Below are 19,145 nucleotides of genomic sequence, written 5' to 3'. Positions count from 1 at the left end.
TTACGAGACACTCACACATTTCATGACTGCAAATATCATTTATCGTTAATTTATATCTCCCTTTGCGAAAATAAGCACATAGGTACGACTACTGTAGTACAAGGTCATTGGTAATCATCCAGATTATTACATAGGCATTAATATTAGCATTTCATCCAAATAGGTGAACAATTAAGGGGAGTGCTTAATTGGGAAGCAGTCAAGGGTCATGCTTTTGGAGAGCCCATGTTCCCAAAAAGATTCCTGACAAATATAATGTACCTCATTCCCTACTTTAAGTTAAGTCTCTTCTCATCTTCGGAATGTGAGGTTGAGGTGAAGTGGTGGGGTCTACTAGATTCTAATAGAATTTGAATGATGCGTGGGGGTGTTGATAGAGAGTGAGTGAGGTACTGTAGTGTACGGTGGAGGAAGTCTTTCAGAGAGTTTCTGTTGCCAGGAAAAGAGAGGAAAAAAGAAAAAAAAAAAATCCAAAAAACAATGATAGAAAGATGGAGGAAATACAAGAGAAATGGGATTGGCTGCATTTAATGGAGAATGAAGAAGCTGCAATAGACTTTGATGAAGGTGTGGGAGAGGAGATTTCTTACAAAGGAAAGTGTAGTCTAGTGGGGAAAGCGTGCATGGATAGAAGTGTATAAGCAAGGAGGTGATGGAGAACACGATGAAGAAAGTTTGGAGAATAAGCAAACCTGCAAAGTTCCTTAAAGTAGATACAAATGTATTTACAATAATCTTTGCTAATCCAGCTGATAAACAATGTGTGTGGAGTGGAAGACCATGGCTATTTGATTTTCATGTTTGTTCTAAAACCTTTTGATGAAGATACACCACCACAGAAGCTAAGATTTGAGCAGGAGCACTTTTGGATTCAGTTGCATAACATGCCACTGTCTTGCGTGAATGAGGACAGAGGAATATAGATAGGTAACACACTAGGCAGGGTGGAAGAGGTGGATGTGAGGGAGGATGGAAGTGGCTAGGGAAGATTCTTAAGGGTTCTGATCTTTATAGATTTATCAAAACCTCCAGCCAGAGACAAAACTGTTGACATGAAGGAGGATAAGCTCTGGATCCCTATAAGATATGAAAAGTTACCCAGATTTTGCTTTTCTTCTGAATGTTTAATTCATGGTAAGGAAGATTGTGAAAGGAAGAGCAAAGGGACTAATCAATATGGGGTCTGGTTAAGAGCAAAATCAAAAATAAGAGTAAAAATAAAAAAAATAAAAAAAAAAGATGGGGAACCAGTTTATTCAAAAAAGAGCAATGGGGGAGGGAGAAGATGGTTAATACAAGATGAGAGAGAAGAAGCTTCTAATGCAGGATGGGAAAAGAGGTACTTAGTAAAAAAATATCTTCTGAGAAGGAAAGAAGGTTTAGATAGGCTAAGTCTGAGGGAACAAAGAGAAGGGGATTTGAGAAGGAGTGGAAACTGAATGAGGTGGTGGAGGAGGAAGTGGTGACTAACAAGCAAACAAAATGTGTAAGTGAAATCATTACTGAGGTGGAGGAAGAGGAAGTAAAGGAGATAGTAGAGAAGGTTTTAGGAAGAAAAGAATAAGGAATGAAGAAGAAATCATTACTGAGGTGGAGGAGCTTATTAAGGAGTTTATTACCAAGAGGGCTCCACTGAAGGGTGAATGGAAGAGAAGGGCTAGAGAAAAAGTGAAGAAAACAGTTAGTATTGTAATTGTTACATTAAAAAAAGAAAGAATGAGAATGAGGAGGGGAAAGAAAAAAAAATAGACTAAAAGGAAAGAAGATTAGTACAAACTCTAATGGTGAGGAATACAATCCAAAAGAAAACATGGTGGAGGTTGTTAATCAAGCCCACCTTTCTCAATGAAAACTTTAAGTTGGAATTACTGAAGGCTTGAGAACCATCGAACAATTCAAGACCTTTGCCTTATGGTGAAGGAAAATGACCCAGATTTAATTTTTTTGATGAAAACCAAGTTGAATATTGAGAAGTGTGTGAAAATGAAGAAGAGGCTTAACTATGAAGGATGTTTTGTGGTGGAGCCTATGGGAAAGAATGGTGGATTAGCTCTTTGCTTGAATAGTAGAGTGAAGGTTGAGTTTCTAAACTATACTCAGAGGCACATTAGTGCCTGGATTTCAGATGAGAATGGAGATGATAAGTGGTTGATGATAGGATTTTATGGTCAGCCGAAACTAGTAGAAGGGAGGAAGCTTGGAATCTGTCAAAGTCCTTGAAGCCAAGTGTTAATCAAGGGTGGTGTGTTTTAGGAGACTTTAATGAGATTACTTCTAATGATGAAAAAACGGGAGGTAAGCCAAGATCAAAGAGACAAATGGAAAGCTTTAGAGCAGCTTTAGAATAAGGTAATTTCTTTGTTCTCGGGTGGAGAGGGAACAAATTTACATGGACCAACAAGCATGAAGATGAAACTTTCACTAAAGAAAGGCTAAATAGAGCAGTGGCTAATCCAAATTGGGTACAAAAATTCAATGATTATTGGGTGGAAGTGCTGATTGGGCGAAGTTCAAACCACAGGCCAATCCTGTTGACAATGAAAAAGATAGGAGAAAAGGCATGGAGAATGAAGAAAATCTTTAGATATGAAGCAAGCTGGGCAAAAAAGAAGGGTTGTGAGGATGTTATAAAATGGGCTTGGCAAGACATGCAGAGGGAAATTCATAATCAAAAATTTCAGTTTAAACTGGACAGATGCAGAGGTGCCCTTTCGAGGTGGAGTAAGTTGATTAATTCAGATAGACTCCAAGGAAGAAAAGAGAAAACTGAGTTGCTAAAAAAGCTTCAAGATGAAGAGAAAATATACAATTATGAAGAAACCAAAAGAGTGCAGACGGAGTTGGGGGCAATGCTTGAGAAGGAGAACCTTAAATGGAAGCAAAGAGCAAAAAGGAATTGGTATGCAATGGGGGACAAAAATACTAAATTCTTTCATGCTTATGCATCTCAAAGAAGAAAGAAATATGTGGTTAAACAGGTTATGGATGAACAAAAAAATATGTTTAGTAATCAAGAAGAAATTAAAGGGGCTTTCAAAAATTACTTTGAGAAATTGTTTTCCTCAACAAGACCAAGCTTAGAAGATATTGAAGGTTGTGTGCAATAGGTGGAGACTCGAGTCACAAGTGAAATGAATGAGAGATTGACTAGGCCTTTCTGTAGATTGGAAATTGAGGAAGCTATCAAACATATGGGGCCTTTACAGTCACTTAGTCCAGATGATTTTGGTACTTGTTTCTACCAAAATCATTGGGATACAATAGGGAGGAAGTGTGTACTGCAATGTTGGACTTCCTTAATGGTAACTCTCTGCTTTCTTTGGTTAATTTTACTTACATAACTTTAATTCACAAAACCAATAATCCTTTGAGTGTTACTAAGTTTAGGCCTATTAGCCTTTATAATGTAATTTACAAAGTTGTCTCTAAAGTGCTTGTAAATAGGCTAAAAGGTGTACTGTCAGACATCATATCTCCCAATCAAAGTGCCTTCATCCCAGGGAGGATAATCACTAACAATATTATGATTGCTTATGAGGTCCTACATACAATGGAGGTGAGAAAGAAAAGCAAGGTGGGAAGCATGACCATCAAACTTGATATGTCAAAGGCATATGATAGAATTGAGTGGGATTATTTGGAAGCTATCATGAAGAAGTTGGATTTTTGCAATGAGTGGACAAAGATGATTATGAAATGTGTCACTTTTGTCACATACTCAGTGTTGGTTAATGGTGAACCAGGGAAAAAAATTTATCCATCAAGGAGATTAAGGCAAGGGAATCATCTTTCCCCTTACCTCTTTATCATGTGTGCAGAAGGCCTTAGTGCATTGCTCAACAAGGCTGATCAGCAAGGGGAAACAAAAGGGATTTCAGTTGTGAGGAGGGGGCTGAGAATCAATCATCTGTTATTTGCAGATAATTATGTTCTATTTGGAAGGGCTAGTGTGGAGGAATGGAGAAAACTAACAGGGATTCTTAGCAAATATAAAGAAGCTTCTGGTCAGTTCTTAAACAAGGAAAACACATCTATGTTTTTCAGTTCAAATACTAACTCAAAAAACAAAAGAAGAATACTAAGGGAAGGAGGGGATCTGGTGAAAGGAAATTATGAGAGATACTTGGGACTTCCCCCTATGGTGAGTAAATCTACGTATAACACTTTTAGCTGTTTAAAAGAAAGAGTTTGGCAAAAGATTAATAATTGGAAGAATTCGTTTCTCTCTAGTGCTGGGAAAGAAATTATGATAAACGATGTTTTACAAGCTGTTTCATCCTACATGATGAGTATTTTCATATTACCAAATAAGCTTTGCAAAGAGCTTAATGGTATGCTAGCTAAGTTTTGGTAGGGTAATCAACAAAGAGAAAGTTGTATCTAAGGGAGGAGCTGGAAAAAACTAGGGCTATCAAAAGGTAAGGGAGGATTAGGATTCAAAGACTTGGAGATGTTCAACTCAGCTTTGTGGCAAAATAAGGCTAGAGGATTTTGTAGAACTATCTTCCTTAACTGCTCAGATCTATAAGGAAAAGTATTTCAGAAATACCTCATTGTTGGAGGCAAAATTGGGCCATACACCCTCATTGATATGGAGAAGTGTGCGGAGTTCATTAGGGCTGCTTAAAGAGGGACTAAGGTAAAGAGTGGGAAATGGCAACATGATCAAAATTTGAGGCAAAAAATGGTTATCCACTCCATCTTCCTTTTGTGTACAGTCTCCAATGGCTATACTGGATGATAATGCTAAGGTCAGTGAGCTCATGGTTGAGAATAAAAAAGAGTGGAACGAGGTCCTAATTAGAACTATTTTTATAAAAGAGGAAGCTGATCAAATATGTTGCATTCCTTTAAGCAAAAGGGATATTAAGGGCAGGTTGATATGGGGCCCTTCAAATAAAGGCATTATCAAGAGTGCTTATTTTTTGGAACAAGAAAGAACAAAGGTTGTACAAGTGGAATCCTCAGGAGGGGTAGTTTCAGATAGCAGATGGAAATATTTATGGAGTTTGAATTTATCTGGAAAGTTGAAAATGTTTATGTGGAAGGCAAGTAATGAGTTGCTAGCTACAAGGAGGACTTATTTGTAAGGAACGTAATTGAAGAACCAAAGTGTCATATTTGTCTTCAAGAAGATGAATCTGTTATGCATGTTTTATGGCATTGTCCTGCTGCAAATGATGTTTGGTCTATGCATTTAAAAACTCTGCAGAAATGGAGTATAGTAGAAGAAGACTTATTGAGTTTGTGCGAGAAGCTGTCACATAAGCTTTTAAAGTCTGAGATGGAAGAGATGGTAGCTATTATGAGAAGCTTGTGGATCAGAAGAAACATGTATATCTTTGAAAAGAAATTCTTCAGTCCAAGCAATGTTATTAGATTAGCTAAGGAAGGCTTGTGTGAATTTAAACTAGCTCAGCCTTCATCAGAGCGACATGAGGGAACTACCAGAGTAGTAGGTGGTGAGAAACGATAGAAGCCACCTGAGTAGAGTTGTGTTAAAGCCAATTGAGATACTGGCTTGGATGTAAAAGCGAAGAAGATGGGAATAGTTGTGATTATCATAAATGAAGAGGGAGAGGTCATGGATGCTTGCAATGATCCGAGACCAAATGTCGATCTACCAACTATAGCAGAGTGTTATGCTTTGAGAAAAGCATTGGTTTTATGCAAGGACCTCAACTTTGATGAAGTAATATTTGAAGGTGATGCTCAGGTCATTATTAATGCAATGAATGAAGCAGATGCAGGGTTTTCTTATTTTGGCAGTATCATCGAGGAGATGAAAATGGTCCTTCAAGACTGGCATGGTTGGAAGGTTCAATATTCTCATAAAAGCACAAATGTAGTAGCACACAATCTAGCAAAGGCTCCTTTGCAAACAAAGGAGGAGATGGTGTGGATTGAAGAGGCACCAGTTTTTGTATTAGATAGTTTACATAAAGACAAAAATTATATTGAGTTTACAGATATATGAATGAATGATGAATGTTTTCAAAAAAAAAAAAAAAAAAAAAAAGAAAGTGGGGAGAGTGCTTAATTCAAAGGTTTTCTTTTTTGTAACCATTTGAAACGTTTGTTATAATGAGTACTTGTTCTGAAAGACTTTGTGCGTTTATAATTTAGTAACGAAAAATTCTATGTATCACACTACCATCTTACTTTCATCTTATTATGTAAGATATGAAACATTTATCACCATTAAATATTTTTTACTGGATGATTCTTTATTATCTAATGGTGATAAATATGTCACATATTATATAGTAAAATGAAAGTGAGATGAGAGTGTAATATATACTATGACTCTTTAGAAACTTCTTACAGGACTGATAATCATCTAGATATATATTTTCGGCAACAATATTTATGTCACGCTTATTATATTTGATAAACTGTTTTTCAAATAATGCATTTTAACGATACAAAGTCGTATTGGACAATTTTACCCCACTTTTCCATTTAATAAAGTGTTGTACTTTATTTGAGTTATTTTTATTTTTAAATTGGTGTATAAGCATCTACATCACTTAAACAGTAAAATTTGATTCGTAAAATTTAAATATTAAAATTTATTTTCTAAATTAAATTTACAATTCATTTTAGGAGGATTTCAGAAACTTGGATAACAGTATGACTACCCAGCACACTTGAAACCTCTCTAGTCAAATGATCTTTAAGGTTCTCAATTCACACGAAACTATTACCTACGGGGAAAAAACCTATTAAAAAAAATGTACATAACAATATAGTTTAGGGTTAAAAACGTAAAATTAACAAGCATATAAATTATAACCAAATAAAGGATAAAATCAATTTAGTCAACATAATCAAAATCTGAAAAAAAGAAGAAGAAAATCAAACAATTACAAATACAACAACAAAAGTAAGAGGTCAAAGTTCAAACTCCAAAATATATAAAAACAATTACAATATAACGTGTTTACCAACTACGTGGCTTAAAAATTACAATTATGTATTGTCAAATAAATATAAACCAATCATACATGATTTAACCCAATAAAACAAGTTTATTGATAAAGATTAAAATTTTATATTATACTAATTTTATAATATGTATAATATATAACATATAATATATATAATATAAAAAAAAGTAACATACATATATTTTAATTTGATCCGCTCCCATTCGATTTCCATAAAAATTGGAACCGAATCGATTTTTAATTGACTTCAATTTTTAAGAATTGAAACCGACCTAACTGGTATTGATCCGAATCGAACCAGTTCAATCCTATTCATGGTCGATTTACCAGTTTTTTTTTTTTTTTTTCCTTTTTTCTCAATCCTACTCAATATATACCAAGTTGGGCTTGAATAAATTTGATCGGGTATATATGTCTTATTAAGCAGCTTACCTTGCTGTCGGTGTAATATTCTTACAAGAACTAGTCAATAATCGTTTTACAATGATATAAGAGTCGAGATTTTAATAATTAGGATAATAATATTAAATATAGGAAATAAATACATATGCTCAATCTTACCTCAAAAATTGGCCTTCATGACCAGCATATCAAAACGAGTGCATTTAACAAACTATATTTAGAATTAATTGACACGAATAACAATATTGTTGTTAAGTGAATATACAGAAACCTATAATGCAGACAAAAGTGCAATGAGTATGCATTATAAAAAACTATAAACAATAAACATAAGAAATAATTCCAAGCTTTACCAAATTTATAATTAATTTGAAAGTGCTATAAAATATAAGTGAGAAACTAGGCCATGCACACGAATCATCTAGTTAGTAAGATACTTTTTTTTTTTTTTTAGAAGATGATGATATCTCAATTTCATTGAATACCCTCACTTATGGCGGAGGAAAAATATGGTTACAACCAGACATCTGGGGGATACAAATAATAAAAGACCAAAACTCAAGCATAAAAAATCTAAAGCACCTAACCAAAATACAAAATACTAATAAATTTCAGGGAAAACACATAACCCAATTCTAGACAAAGGAGAGAACATACCCTAGACAAAAACAGATAAAAACCTGCAAGAAAAAGGCACATGCAATTAAGAGTAACAAAGCAAATAAACTAAAGGCATCTTACCAGGAAGAACACTACAAGATCGGCAAGTAAAGAAGACCAATTTTGTCCATACGAAAAAGACATCTTCACTTTCTGGGCAACATATTACTATCATCAGACCAATCTGAATTTAAACCATCAGCTCTCCGCTTAGCAAGAAAATTAGCTACAACATTTCTTTCATGAAAAATATGACTGACACTATACAACTTATAAAATTCCAAGACATAAAAAATTAAACTTAATTGTCTCCATAAAATGGACCTCCAAGAGAGAGATGACCAAACTATCACGTGCATATAGGATCTACATATAGAGACGTGCTCGTGAAAGGGGAAAAAAACTGAGAATACCAAGTACTTTGTTGTAGGTGCGTCTATCTCAAAATAACCACAATTAAATACTTTATAAATTTAAATAACTCTAAACAAATTATCACTTATCTTAAAAGTTTAAATTAATACCTTCACGTGTAGACCAGACTCCCCCTTAATAAGTGGATATAATATGTGAAATATTTAATTAAATGAGGTAGAGTGTAGAGTCATAGTTTAAATTCAAAACCTTTATTTTAATGCTATGTGAAAATACTACTTATCTAAAAAGTTTAAACTGATAAAATGATATAAATTTAATTATTTATATTATATTCTATTAGCCCTTATCTTCAAAAGACTTAGTGGCTTATATGCTAGACTTTATTTCGCCTTTGTTCATCAGCATTTTGGGCACCAGCTAGTTGTTTCTATGGTTTCTATGTATGGACAGAACTATTATCTGCCTTATCTACAGATGTATTTATTGCTATGTTTATATATTTGTTAAGAGAAATGATAATTGCAGTAGTAAATGTGCAAGTGTTGCGAAATCATTTTAAAAAAAATAAATAAATACGGGATTCACATGAAAAGAAAATTAATTTTTTAATAGGAGACCCTACTTTTTTCCAAAGCGACTGCACGGCGCTTGCTCGCTCCATGATTATATGTAATATTACTCGTTTGTTAATTCGTTGGATTTTTTGTGTTAATCGAGTGAGGCCGCGTCAGTATCCTCTGAAAAACTTTTGACTTGGGTTAGGGCTGGTTTGGGGTTAGATGAGATTAGAATTTTGTGAATAGTAATAAGATAGTTTGTAAATAGTAATAATATAATTTAAATTAAATATTTTTTGGATTTTGGGAAAGGAGAGAGAAAATTTGAATAAAAAATATTATAAAGTTAAAATATTATTATAATATAATTTTATAATATTGTCTTTGTATAGAGATTTGAAAAAATTGAATTGTTTTTTATTTTGGATAGTAACAAATACTTCAGCTAAAGATTTCAACCGACGATTAGTGCAAATGCACTTTTTTATTTTTTTCTTTAATCATTTTTATATATTTTTAAACATTTTGAAAAACACCAATTCATTAATATTCCATTTCTTAATTATTAAGAAAACAAATGAAAAAAATCAATCGATCATTTTTATCAGTCATTTTTATAGATTCAACTAGCATTTTTGTTTTATTTTTTGTTTAAAAGTTTAAGAAAGTTGAAATGATTAGTTTGAAAATTTTATATTTAAATTATGTCTGAAAATAAAATAGAATGAGATGAGATGATATAATATAATATTAGAATTTTGGGATTAGATTTATTTCCAACCAAGCCCTAAGATCCCGTTTGGAACTTAGATTGAATTGATATCATCGATCTTAGTTTAGTTTAATTTTAAGTTAAATCTAATATTTAAAGATTTAATTTTTAAATTACTAAATTTATCTTAATTCAATTTTTTTTTTTTTTTATACGTGAGGCCACGTCCTTTTTCCCATTGGTCATTGATCATTTGGGACAGACCACTAAAACGGATAATGCCTAGCCTCTGCATGCACCTATGATCATGCTTGGTTCTTACTCTACATACTAGGCATAAAAGTACGTATGAACCAAAACAAAAAGAAAGAAAGAAAGAAAGAAAAGATATTTTGTACATATTTATAGCCGACAAGCAAACTCACAAAGAGTAATGATAAGTTCCGAATGCACCATACCTTTCGTAAGAGTAAGAGTGAGCCGGCCCACCAAAAACTTTGAATTCTTCTTACTTTTTTCCGTAGAATTTTTTTTTTTTTTTTTTTTTTTATAAAAATCGCTCGTATATTTTGAATTTGTATATATGATTATTTTTTCACAAATGGTAACACTTCTAACCGTACGTTTTTGTTCTTTTTAAAGAAAGAAATGTATATATGTGCATTTAAGGTAATACGTACACATGAACACAAAGTGGCTGGCTAGCTTAAATCGAAATCCAAATATCATGCAGATCTAGAAAAATGTATATATGATAAGGTCGAAAATCCTAATTAGTTACTTCTAAATTATTGGTTTGGTGGCCGACATCTTCACCAGGGGAAGGAGGATTCGACTGGTCGATTCAAATAAAAAAAGAGCTCTTCTTATCTATCCGATTTGTAAAATCTGGGAGATGTTTTGTCGTCTCATCGATCGAGTTATTTTATAGTATGAAAAAAATAAAAAGATTCGTTTTTAGAGTAAGTGTCAAAATCATGTATTTAGCACCAAAAAATCAGCGAAAAGAGTGTCAAAAGTCATGTGGATTTGGGAAATGCATGTCGTCCTCTATTACAAAACCGCGTTCTCATGGAAAGTGTCAAATTCTGTCTGCATAAAAAAGCTTGTATCAAAAGCTTGCAACTTGATCGATCATTGACTATCCAAGGAAGAATACAACGTGGTGGCCCTCTAGAGAGCAACAAGGAAACCCCCCCTCACAAAAAAGAACGAAAATCCATTAATATTTTCAAGGAAAAAAACATGACTTGACTCTATGATCGATCGCTCATGTGTCTATAAGAAGGCAGAAGCATCAAATGGTAGCTTCATTCACTGAATACCCCAACACATCCCCGAGTAGTACGTACCTAGTATAGTTTGTTGAAGAAGATGGGGAAATATGCCCTGGCTTCTCTCTTTCTACTACTAAACTTGGCTGCTAATTTGCTCACTTCTCTTGCTTTACCCTACTGTCCTCCTCCAAAATATCCCCCAAAACTCCCACCTAAACACCCTCCCCACATAAAGCCACCCTTTCATCATCCTCTCCCACCAAAGTCTCGGCCTCCAGTGGTAAAGCCGCCCTACATACCTAAACCTCCAGTAAAACCCAAGCCTCCTGTTTACCCTCCCTATGTCCCCAAACCTCCCGTTGTGAAGCCTCCTGTTATTCCCAAACCTCCCATTGTTTACCCACCACCAGTAGTGCCGAAGCCTCCCCCAACAGAAAAGCCATGCCCTCCTCCCCCACCTCATGCTCTGCCATCGCCGACTCCACCAGCACCGCAAACATGCCCCATTGACGCTCTGAAGCTAGGTGCATGCGTGGACGTATTAGGCGGCCTTGTGCACGTAGGGATTGGCAGTAGTGCTAAGGACACATGCTGTCCAGTGCTGCAAGGACTGTTGGACTTGGATGCCGCTGTATGCCTCTGCACCACCATTAAGGCTAAGCTTCTGAATCTCAATATCATAATTCCCATCGCTCTTCAGCTCCTCGTTGATTGTGGCAAAACTCCACCGTCAGGGTTTAAATGTCCCGCATAATTAGGCTGGTACTCCAATTTTTCTTTTTCTTTTTTCTTTGAAGTTTTTTGTTTTACTTGGTTTGATGTTAATTTTCTGCATTCTAACTAGATTATTTGGTCTATAAATGAAAATGTCAATAAATGTAACGACTAATAGTACTGTTTTGTTTGATGCTTGCAGGAATAATATGTGTCGTGGAAGGAAAATAAAAAGGAAGATCGATGTACTTTTTACAGAATTTGTATGTTAATGTTCCGTACGTCCATCTGCATCAAAATGATATACTGTGAGAATAAATGTTTTAGTGGGCCGGACAATAGTGTTGCATGTTTTATACGCATGCAGTAGTTCATGTACGTACGTATTATGAATGAACTTGTTTAATTTCGTAGTTAATGAGAACCTCATGATCTCTCTCTCTCTCTCTCCCTCCCTATATATATATATATATATATATATATATATATATATATATATTTCAGAGTCTCACACACACACCTGGCGGCCTGATCGGTTTCTGTATCGGCGCTTCACATGAATGTGCGTTTCCTATTGCTTTCGCTGCATAGGAATGACAATTATGATATGTATGTAGTACATGAACTTGTATCGGTGACTACTCCACGTGACATGATTTGGTCCATGTCTTTTGGTTGCATGCAATCGAATCTTAAAATTATTAAGAGAAAAGAGTAATACTGGTGATCAACCTAGTGTAGCATTACACTCTCCATACATCTTACGTAGTGTCTTTTTTTTCTTTTTTTTTAAATGCAGATGCTTCTCTCTCATCAAGCTCTCTCTCTCTCTTCGACCTCTCTCACTCCACAAGCTCTCTCTCTCTCTTCGACCTCTCTCTCTCATCAACTCTCTCTCCTCAAGCTCTCTCTCTCATCAGTTCTCTCTCATCAGTTCTCTCTCATCAAACCCCTCTCGTCAGTCCTCCTCAAGTGTTCTCTCTCATCAAGCTCTTACTCTCTACCTCTTCAACGTCTCTCACTTCTCTCTCTTCTCTAGTGTTCTCTCTCACATCAAACTGTCGATTGCAACGAGAGGAAAAAAATCAAACGGTAAAACCGATTGACACATGGGGTGTGTTTTGGCTGATGCCAAACAGAAGCTGATGCCAATACTTTTTCAAGAGAAAAATAGTTTTTTGCATCGCCTAAAAGCTTCCCAAAGAGAATGATCAGCGTCATAATTATTTTTTAACATCACTTAAGAATCGACGCAAGATGGTCGGTAATATTGATTCTTAAAAAGCTTTTCGCGTCGAATTGAAATATTATCGCAAAAATGTGCACATTTACGACGAAATTGGTTGACGCTAATGGAGGGTAGAAGGGACACAAAAGACATTCCAAACAGTAAAAAAAAGCCCCATTCTGCAAATTGTCTCAAATGTTGTCGCAAAAAAAACCAAATATGGTTAATTATTGCGGGTAGAATTTTTCCCGACGATTTTTTCTCTCCAAAAAATGTCCTTTATAATATGATTTTTAGTTGCAAATAATTTTAAGCGATGATTATATTGCCACAAAAAAAAATTTCCATCGTGAAGGTCGCACAAATTTCTTTTGTTCACAAATACTTATTTGCGTCAATTAAGATTGACATAAATAAGTATTTGTGACAAAAAATTATTTCCAACAAACATATATTGCCGGAAATAGTATGTTCCAAAAAAAATAGTATTGAAAAATAATACATTAAAACAGTACACATGTTACATTAAATTACAACCCATATAGCAATCACACAAAGTGCTTGCTTTATATTATAAAGTAATTACATTATATTCTAAGTGTGCAACTTTACACTTTTCATGACACATCAAAGTACAAAACTTGTAAGCATGTATTATCAAGTACAACATACTAGCAGAAATCTTTGTATCGGGCTCGTGCAAAAATATTCGATGTCCTCCTTAAATCATTATAAAACAAAAATGTTAAAGATATCAGAGGAAATTAAAAGGGGAAGGCAAGAAGCATGTACATGAAATGTTTATCTAAACTCAGGAAGCATAAAACACTTGATAGCATAAATATGTATACATGGCCTAGTCTAAAAATCAGTCCCCTTTTCACTTATAGATGGCCTTGTATTGTTCTTTTGGATTCACTTTTGTATTGGTAGCAAAAGTTTCTCTTTGTTGGGCATTGATGGTCGTGGCTAGTTACCAAATTTGCACTTTAAGGTTATTCACAGTGGCTCCCATGTTGTTACAATGAGTCTCAATGTTGTCCAACCTTGAATCATTCTTTTTGAACCTTGCATTTGTCTCCTCAACAAAAGAAACCATTGCATCTTCAAGTGACATATTATTCTCGTTTGGTTGACTATCAAATCTTGGAGGAGGTTGTAGTGCATTCTTTGTATTTCCATTAGACAAATTCTCATAATTTCGAAGCCCTGGATGGTAGTAATTTGGCATAGGATTATCACAATAGTTGTAGTTCTGATTGTCGATGTATTGAACTTGTTCTTGACTTGCTTCATTACTCAGGACTGCCATACTTATAGCTGCAACATATTCTGCACTTTGTGGTATCTTTTGGGTTGTCAAAGCTGAAATTTGATGAGATAGAGAAGCAACTTGAGCTGAAAAAACTACTAATGGCTCCAATTCATGAATCACAATAACTTTCTTAGCCATAGTTATTTTGCTTAGTCATTGATGGTTGTTTAAGGTCATTTCTTCCAAAACAGATGTAGCACCTTCAACTGTCTTTGACATCAAAGTTTCACTAGCAGCAGTCTTATCAACTATAGTTCGACTTTGCCCATTTAATCCATTGTAGAACATCTAAATCTGCAGCCAGTCCGGCAATTCATGTTGAGGGCAACGTCAAATCAAATCTTTATACATTTTACATGCCTCTTAGAGTAATTCGAAATCATTTTACTTGAATTGATCAATCTCACTCCTGAGTTGGGTCATTTTTGTATGTGGAAATAATTTAATAAGAAACTTTTCAGCCAGTCCTGCCAGCTAGTGATACTTTTCGGTTGTAGAAATTGTAGCCAACCTCTTGCCTTGTCCCTCAAAGAAAAAGAAAATAATTTCAATCTAATGGTGTCTTTAGTAGCATTATTAATCTTTACAGTGTCACAAATCTCAAAAAATATCGCCAAATAAATTTTGGGATCATTAAGTAGCAATCCACTGAATTGGGCTTGTTGCACCATTCTGATTAAGGCTGGTTTGAGCTCAAAATTGTGTTGCCATTAATGGTTTGAGATCTTATACCTGAGTAGTTGTCATTCATAACTAGCCGTACATAATTTTTCAAGGTTCGTGGTTGTGCATCATATTGTCCGTCAGTTATGGCTAGTACTTCTTTTTTCTTCGTAATTTAAGAGTTTTTTCAATCTCCAGATCAAAAGGCGTAATGTCACAATATCTAGCACGGCGCATCCAACGTCAAATACACACCTGTAAAATAAAAAATAAAAAATAAAATTCTAAATTAAAATCAAGATTGCTTTGTATTGATATTAGCAAAAATAAGAAAAAATCAATCTCCAGCAACAGCGCCAAAAACTTGATCGTTGCAAAACTGCAAGTGCATAGTATCGTAGTTTTATAATAAATGTTTGTGTTAAGGTTTGGCCTAGTCTATAAAATTGATCAACAGGTATCAACCAAGATATCCATTCACATCTTCAAAGAATGTAAAAGGTTTGAACTTATATTAGTGTGATTAGAATTTTTGTTAGGAGACAATTTGTTTAATAAGTTGGACTAATATACAAGGCATAAACATGTACAAATTAGCATATAAAACCAAACAAGAGGAAAAACAAGAAACAATTTTCCAAACACGGCAAAAGAAGAGAAGATCTAAATAATGCATACCTTGCTATACCTATAAGTTCTAGCTCTATCTATCAGCACAAATAGGTTCTGCTTGCAAGCAAAAAAAGCACAATAAACAAGAAACATCCATATATAGTTGGTCTAAAGCACAAAGAACATAGAAGTTTGATAAATAACTAGAAAAACAGAAAAAGCAACCAAGCAAGAAACTCACTAAGTCAGACAAATGTGAGCCTATTGAAACAAGTAGGCTTGATGCAGCTCAACAAGGTTCAATAAAACTTACCCAAAAATAGATGAAAATGTTGACCTTTTACTTTGAAAAATGCACTATCTTCCACGTATGTTTTCCATATAACTCATAAGGTTTTGACCCTATATAGAAGTGAACATGACTTGTGAACAATTAATTATCGTTTTGATTAAAAAACAAAAGGAACAGGCAGAAGTAATCAAGAACTTCAATATGATGGGTTCAGAAATAATTATTTGGGAAATGCAAGAAACTTAGCTCTTAGATAAACAACATTGGCAATTGTATCAATTGGATTTTATAAATAATTGGAAGTTCTATTGATCTTCAGCTAAGATGGTCAAAACCAAACAAAAAGAAAATGAAGTACTTTGATGTGCAAGGGTTGTAATCTAATATTCGATGTCACCCTCAAATGATTATAAAACAAAAATGTGAGCACTTCGATGTGCAAGGATGGCAAGAAGAACAGGAGACTAGTATTCATTACACACCTGCCACTGCCTCAAATTTTTAGAGATACAAATTCAAATTTTATGAAATGATAAACATCTGCTTGGTAAAAATACGTTGCAATTTTCAATAGAACTTATCCTCAACAAAGCCCAGCTCTTACCTCTTCAGGCGCCAAAGATGGTTGCCGTGGTTTTCCCCAAACTAGTGTCAATTTATCAACCTGCCAGAAAATAAAAAGGGAGTCCATATATGCTATTCCACTAAGGTGGGAAGGAAATTCAGAAACTCATTGAGAATACCACATTTCCATACAAGGAAAGAAAACCAAGGAAAGTGTAAGTAGTCAATAAATCAACAATGGAAACTACTTTTTGTCAATTGAACTCCAAATAGATTTTAAACAGCTCCTAACCACCATCCTTCATCAAGGCAGCAGAGGTACCTACCAGGCTATATATGATTATCTATTTTACAAAACGCAAACAGACATCAATAGCAACAAGTGTATCTTTTAGTGAAAGCTAGGGTGCAGGAAGTATTCAACTTAATCAAAATTCAGACTAGGTTTGGAATTAATTTGTGAGCATATTGAAGTTACGAGAACATGCAAAAGTGTTTACACATTATAACCTATTAGATATACATCCAAGTACGGTAATGAATGCAACTGTTGCAATCATAACTAATGCTTGTCACTTCAACCAGTAAAACTCCCATCCTCATTGGATATTCGAATTTGATGGATAAAGAATCAAGGTTGATAATCACTCTAATAACTAATTTTCATATGTGATACAACACACGTACTCTTAAGTAGAGAAGAGAGCGAGTCCAGGAAAATAATTGTGCAAATAAATAACCATGGGTATAGATGTCTGCACTAGACAATCCTGGAATAGAGTTTCGAGTTTCTCCAACAAAAATAACATGAGCTTAAACTAAAGCACAAATAATAAAACTTTGATCTGAACCATATATATATATATATATATATATATATATATTCATTCACAAGAAAAATTTGCAAAGCTTGGGAGATTCAGGAAAGATTTGTTTTTTTGGTAAGTTATGTAATCTCATTAAAAAGTGCATACAAGTTATCTGGTAACCTGAAAAGAGAGAACATATTTATCAGGAAAAAAATAACAGCAGTTCAGTAATTCTTCTCAAACATTTAAAATTTAATTACAGAGTTCAATAATGCATGTTTACTAATCCTCCACTTGATCTAAAGCAAGATACATATAGCAAGAAACAAAAAGACTTATTTTCTTATGGTAAAACTAAGACAAAATCTATTATCTTCATGTGCCGCATCATCATTGGCAGAGAAAAATATTATGAATTTATTAATCAACCAACCAAAAAATTAAAGTAAATCAGTAAAATGCGCATCTGGAGAGGATTTTGAAAATCATTCTCTAGAAATACATTTGCATCCTCTATGGACCTGGCCGGTATCGACAAAAAAGAAACTTAGAACAATGGTAGAATGTACTAATATTTTTTCATAAGTATAACTTGAAATGTATGTTTTTCACAGCGCTTGGCTTGTAATTTTCCTTTAATCAAACGGAAATTCAACTTCACACTAATAAAGTCTAGGGTTTACCTATTGTCCATGGTGACAAATCTCAAGTTTGAGGGCAAGGGGAGTGTAGCATGCAATTGGCTTGACAACGTGAAATTTCCTTTTCAATTGGTCACAGTGGCGCTATGGTGGAGTTTTTGTCGACAGCATCAAAGGTGTGGCTACTGTAAGAGAGAGGGAGAGACAGAGATAGAGAGATAGAGAAATGAGGAGTGAGGCTTACCGGTCGGTGAGGTCAAGGTTGACAGCGTGGATAGGGGCGTCGGACTTATCGTGGCGTGACGGCAACAAAGGGTTGGCATGACAGCTAGTACTGGACGTGATAGGGTTTCCGCATGAGAGAATGGGAGTTTTTTTTTTTTTTGTTTTTTGGGAAGATAGAAGGGAAAAAAATTTAAAAAAGATTTTTCATCATTTTATTTTTAATGTTTATATTTTGCGGTGGTATAATATTGTTGTAAATAATTAAATAATCGCTATAAATAGTTAAATACCACAAAGCATTTAGCGACAAATTAATATTTTTGTATAAGAAATTAAGATGTTAGAATTAATTTTTTTCATCCAGATTATTTGCGACGAAAATTTTAATTTGATTGTAAAAAGTTATTTTTAGCGATGAATTTTTAAAAATGATGAGAATGTAAAAAATTGATTTTTTGCGATCAAAGTAAAATTGTCATAAAAGAATTGGTCGCACAAAAAACTATATTTCTTATAGTAGTCTTTGCTTAATCAAAAAATGTCGCAAAAACATAAAACTTTACCGTAAACATATATATATATATATATATATATATATACACTATTGAAATTGTCGTATGACATCATTTGTGACTAAATTTAGCAACAAATTTAACTTTGCCGCAAATGATATTTTTCAGCATCAATTTGAGCATCGGAAATATTTTGAACGCAAAAACCATATTTCTTGTGATTATGATTATGAATTTTGCAGGCATGTGTACAATTAATCTTTTTTCTAAATTAATGCTTCTGGAAAATTTGTCGCGGGTCACTTGAATTGCTTCTAGTTCTTGAAGCAGCAGCGACGGCCGACAATGCACATGTTCAGACAAGAATCTCAAGATCAGAATGGAAAAGACATGATGATTAGTGACATTGACAAAAGCATTGATCAGTGAAAGGCCCTACCAGGAATTAAAGTTATCTTTAAGATAATCCTTCTAGCCCATTAATTACTTAATTAGACATGTATGATTAATGCTATAAGATCGAGAATGATGCTATGTAAATATTTTTTTTTAGAAGATGATAGTGTCACCGTTAGTTCTTACTGTTCCTTTTTACCGTTATAGTTTTTTATTTTATTTTTTAATTTTTCTTTTT

The 19,145-nt window shown here is 34.1% G+C and overlaps 1 protein-coding gene, 2 long non-coding RNA genes and 1 other non-coding gene across 5 annotated transcripts; 2 read left to right on the top strand and 2 right to left on the bottom strand.

Annotated features, from left to right (window-relative positions):
- Window positions 1-10,957: 10,957 nt before the first annotated feature.
- LOC121250394 (36.4 kDa proline-rich protein-like) lies at window positions 10,958-12,063 on the top strand. 2 transcript variants are annotated; one of them, XM_041149522.1, is made up of 2 exons: window positions 10,958-11,695; window positions 11,857-12,063. In XM_041149522.1, the coding sequence occupies exon 1, from the start codon at window positions 11,034-11,036 to the stop codon at window positions 11,688-11,690; it is 657 nt and encodes a 218-aa protein (XP_041005456.1). In that variant the 5' UTR covers window positions 10,958-11,033; the 3' UTR covers window positions 11,691-11,695; window positions 11,857-12,063. The 2 variants fall into 2 exon arrangements, with proteins under 2 accessions (XP_041005456.1, XP_041005455.1); XM_041149521.1 differs by having other exon boundaries at window positions 10,958-11,699.
- Window positions 12,064-14,503: 2,440 nt separating this feature from the next.
- On the top strand, window positions 14,504-14,609 carry LOC121251324. The gene has a single exon (XR_005937991.1). It is a non-coding gene; the product is annotated as a small nucleolar RNA R71 (small nucleolar RNA).
- A 669-nt stretch (window positions 14,610-15,278) lies between these two features.
- Window positions 15,279-17,176, bottom strand: LOC121250391. The gene is made up of 3 exons (XR_005937774.1): window positions 16,651-17,176; window positions 16,226-16,568; window positions 15,279-15,671 (listed from the first exon to the last, which is right to left on the bottom strand). It is a non-coding gene; the product is annotated as an uncharacterized LOC121250391 (long non-coding RNA).
- Window positions 17,177-17,208: 32 nt separating this feature from the next.
- On the bottom strand, window positions 17,209-18,101 carry LOC121250393. Its single transcript, XR_005937775.1, has 3 exons — window positions 18,019-18,101; window positions 17,817-17,918; window positions 17,209-17,654 (listed from the first exon to the last, which is right to left on the bottom strand). It is a non-coding gene; the product is annotated as an uncharacterized LOC121250393 (long non-coding RNA).
- Window positions 18,102-19,145: the final 1,044 nt, after the last annotated feature.

This window comes from Juglans microcarpa x Juglans regia, chromosome 2D (assembly GCF_004785595.1).
Source record: "Juglans microcarpa x Juglans regia isolate MS1-56 chromosome 2D, Jm3101_v1.0, whole genome shotgun sequence".
Taxonomy (NCBI): Eukaryota; Viridiplantae; Streptophyta; class Magnoliopsida; order Fagales; family Juglandaceae; genus Juglans; species Juglans microcarpa x Juglans regia.
Note: the sequence above shows the minus strand (reverse complement) of the source record. Positions and strands in the feature narration are given on the sequence as shown.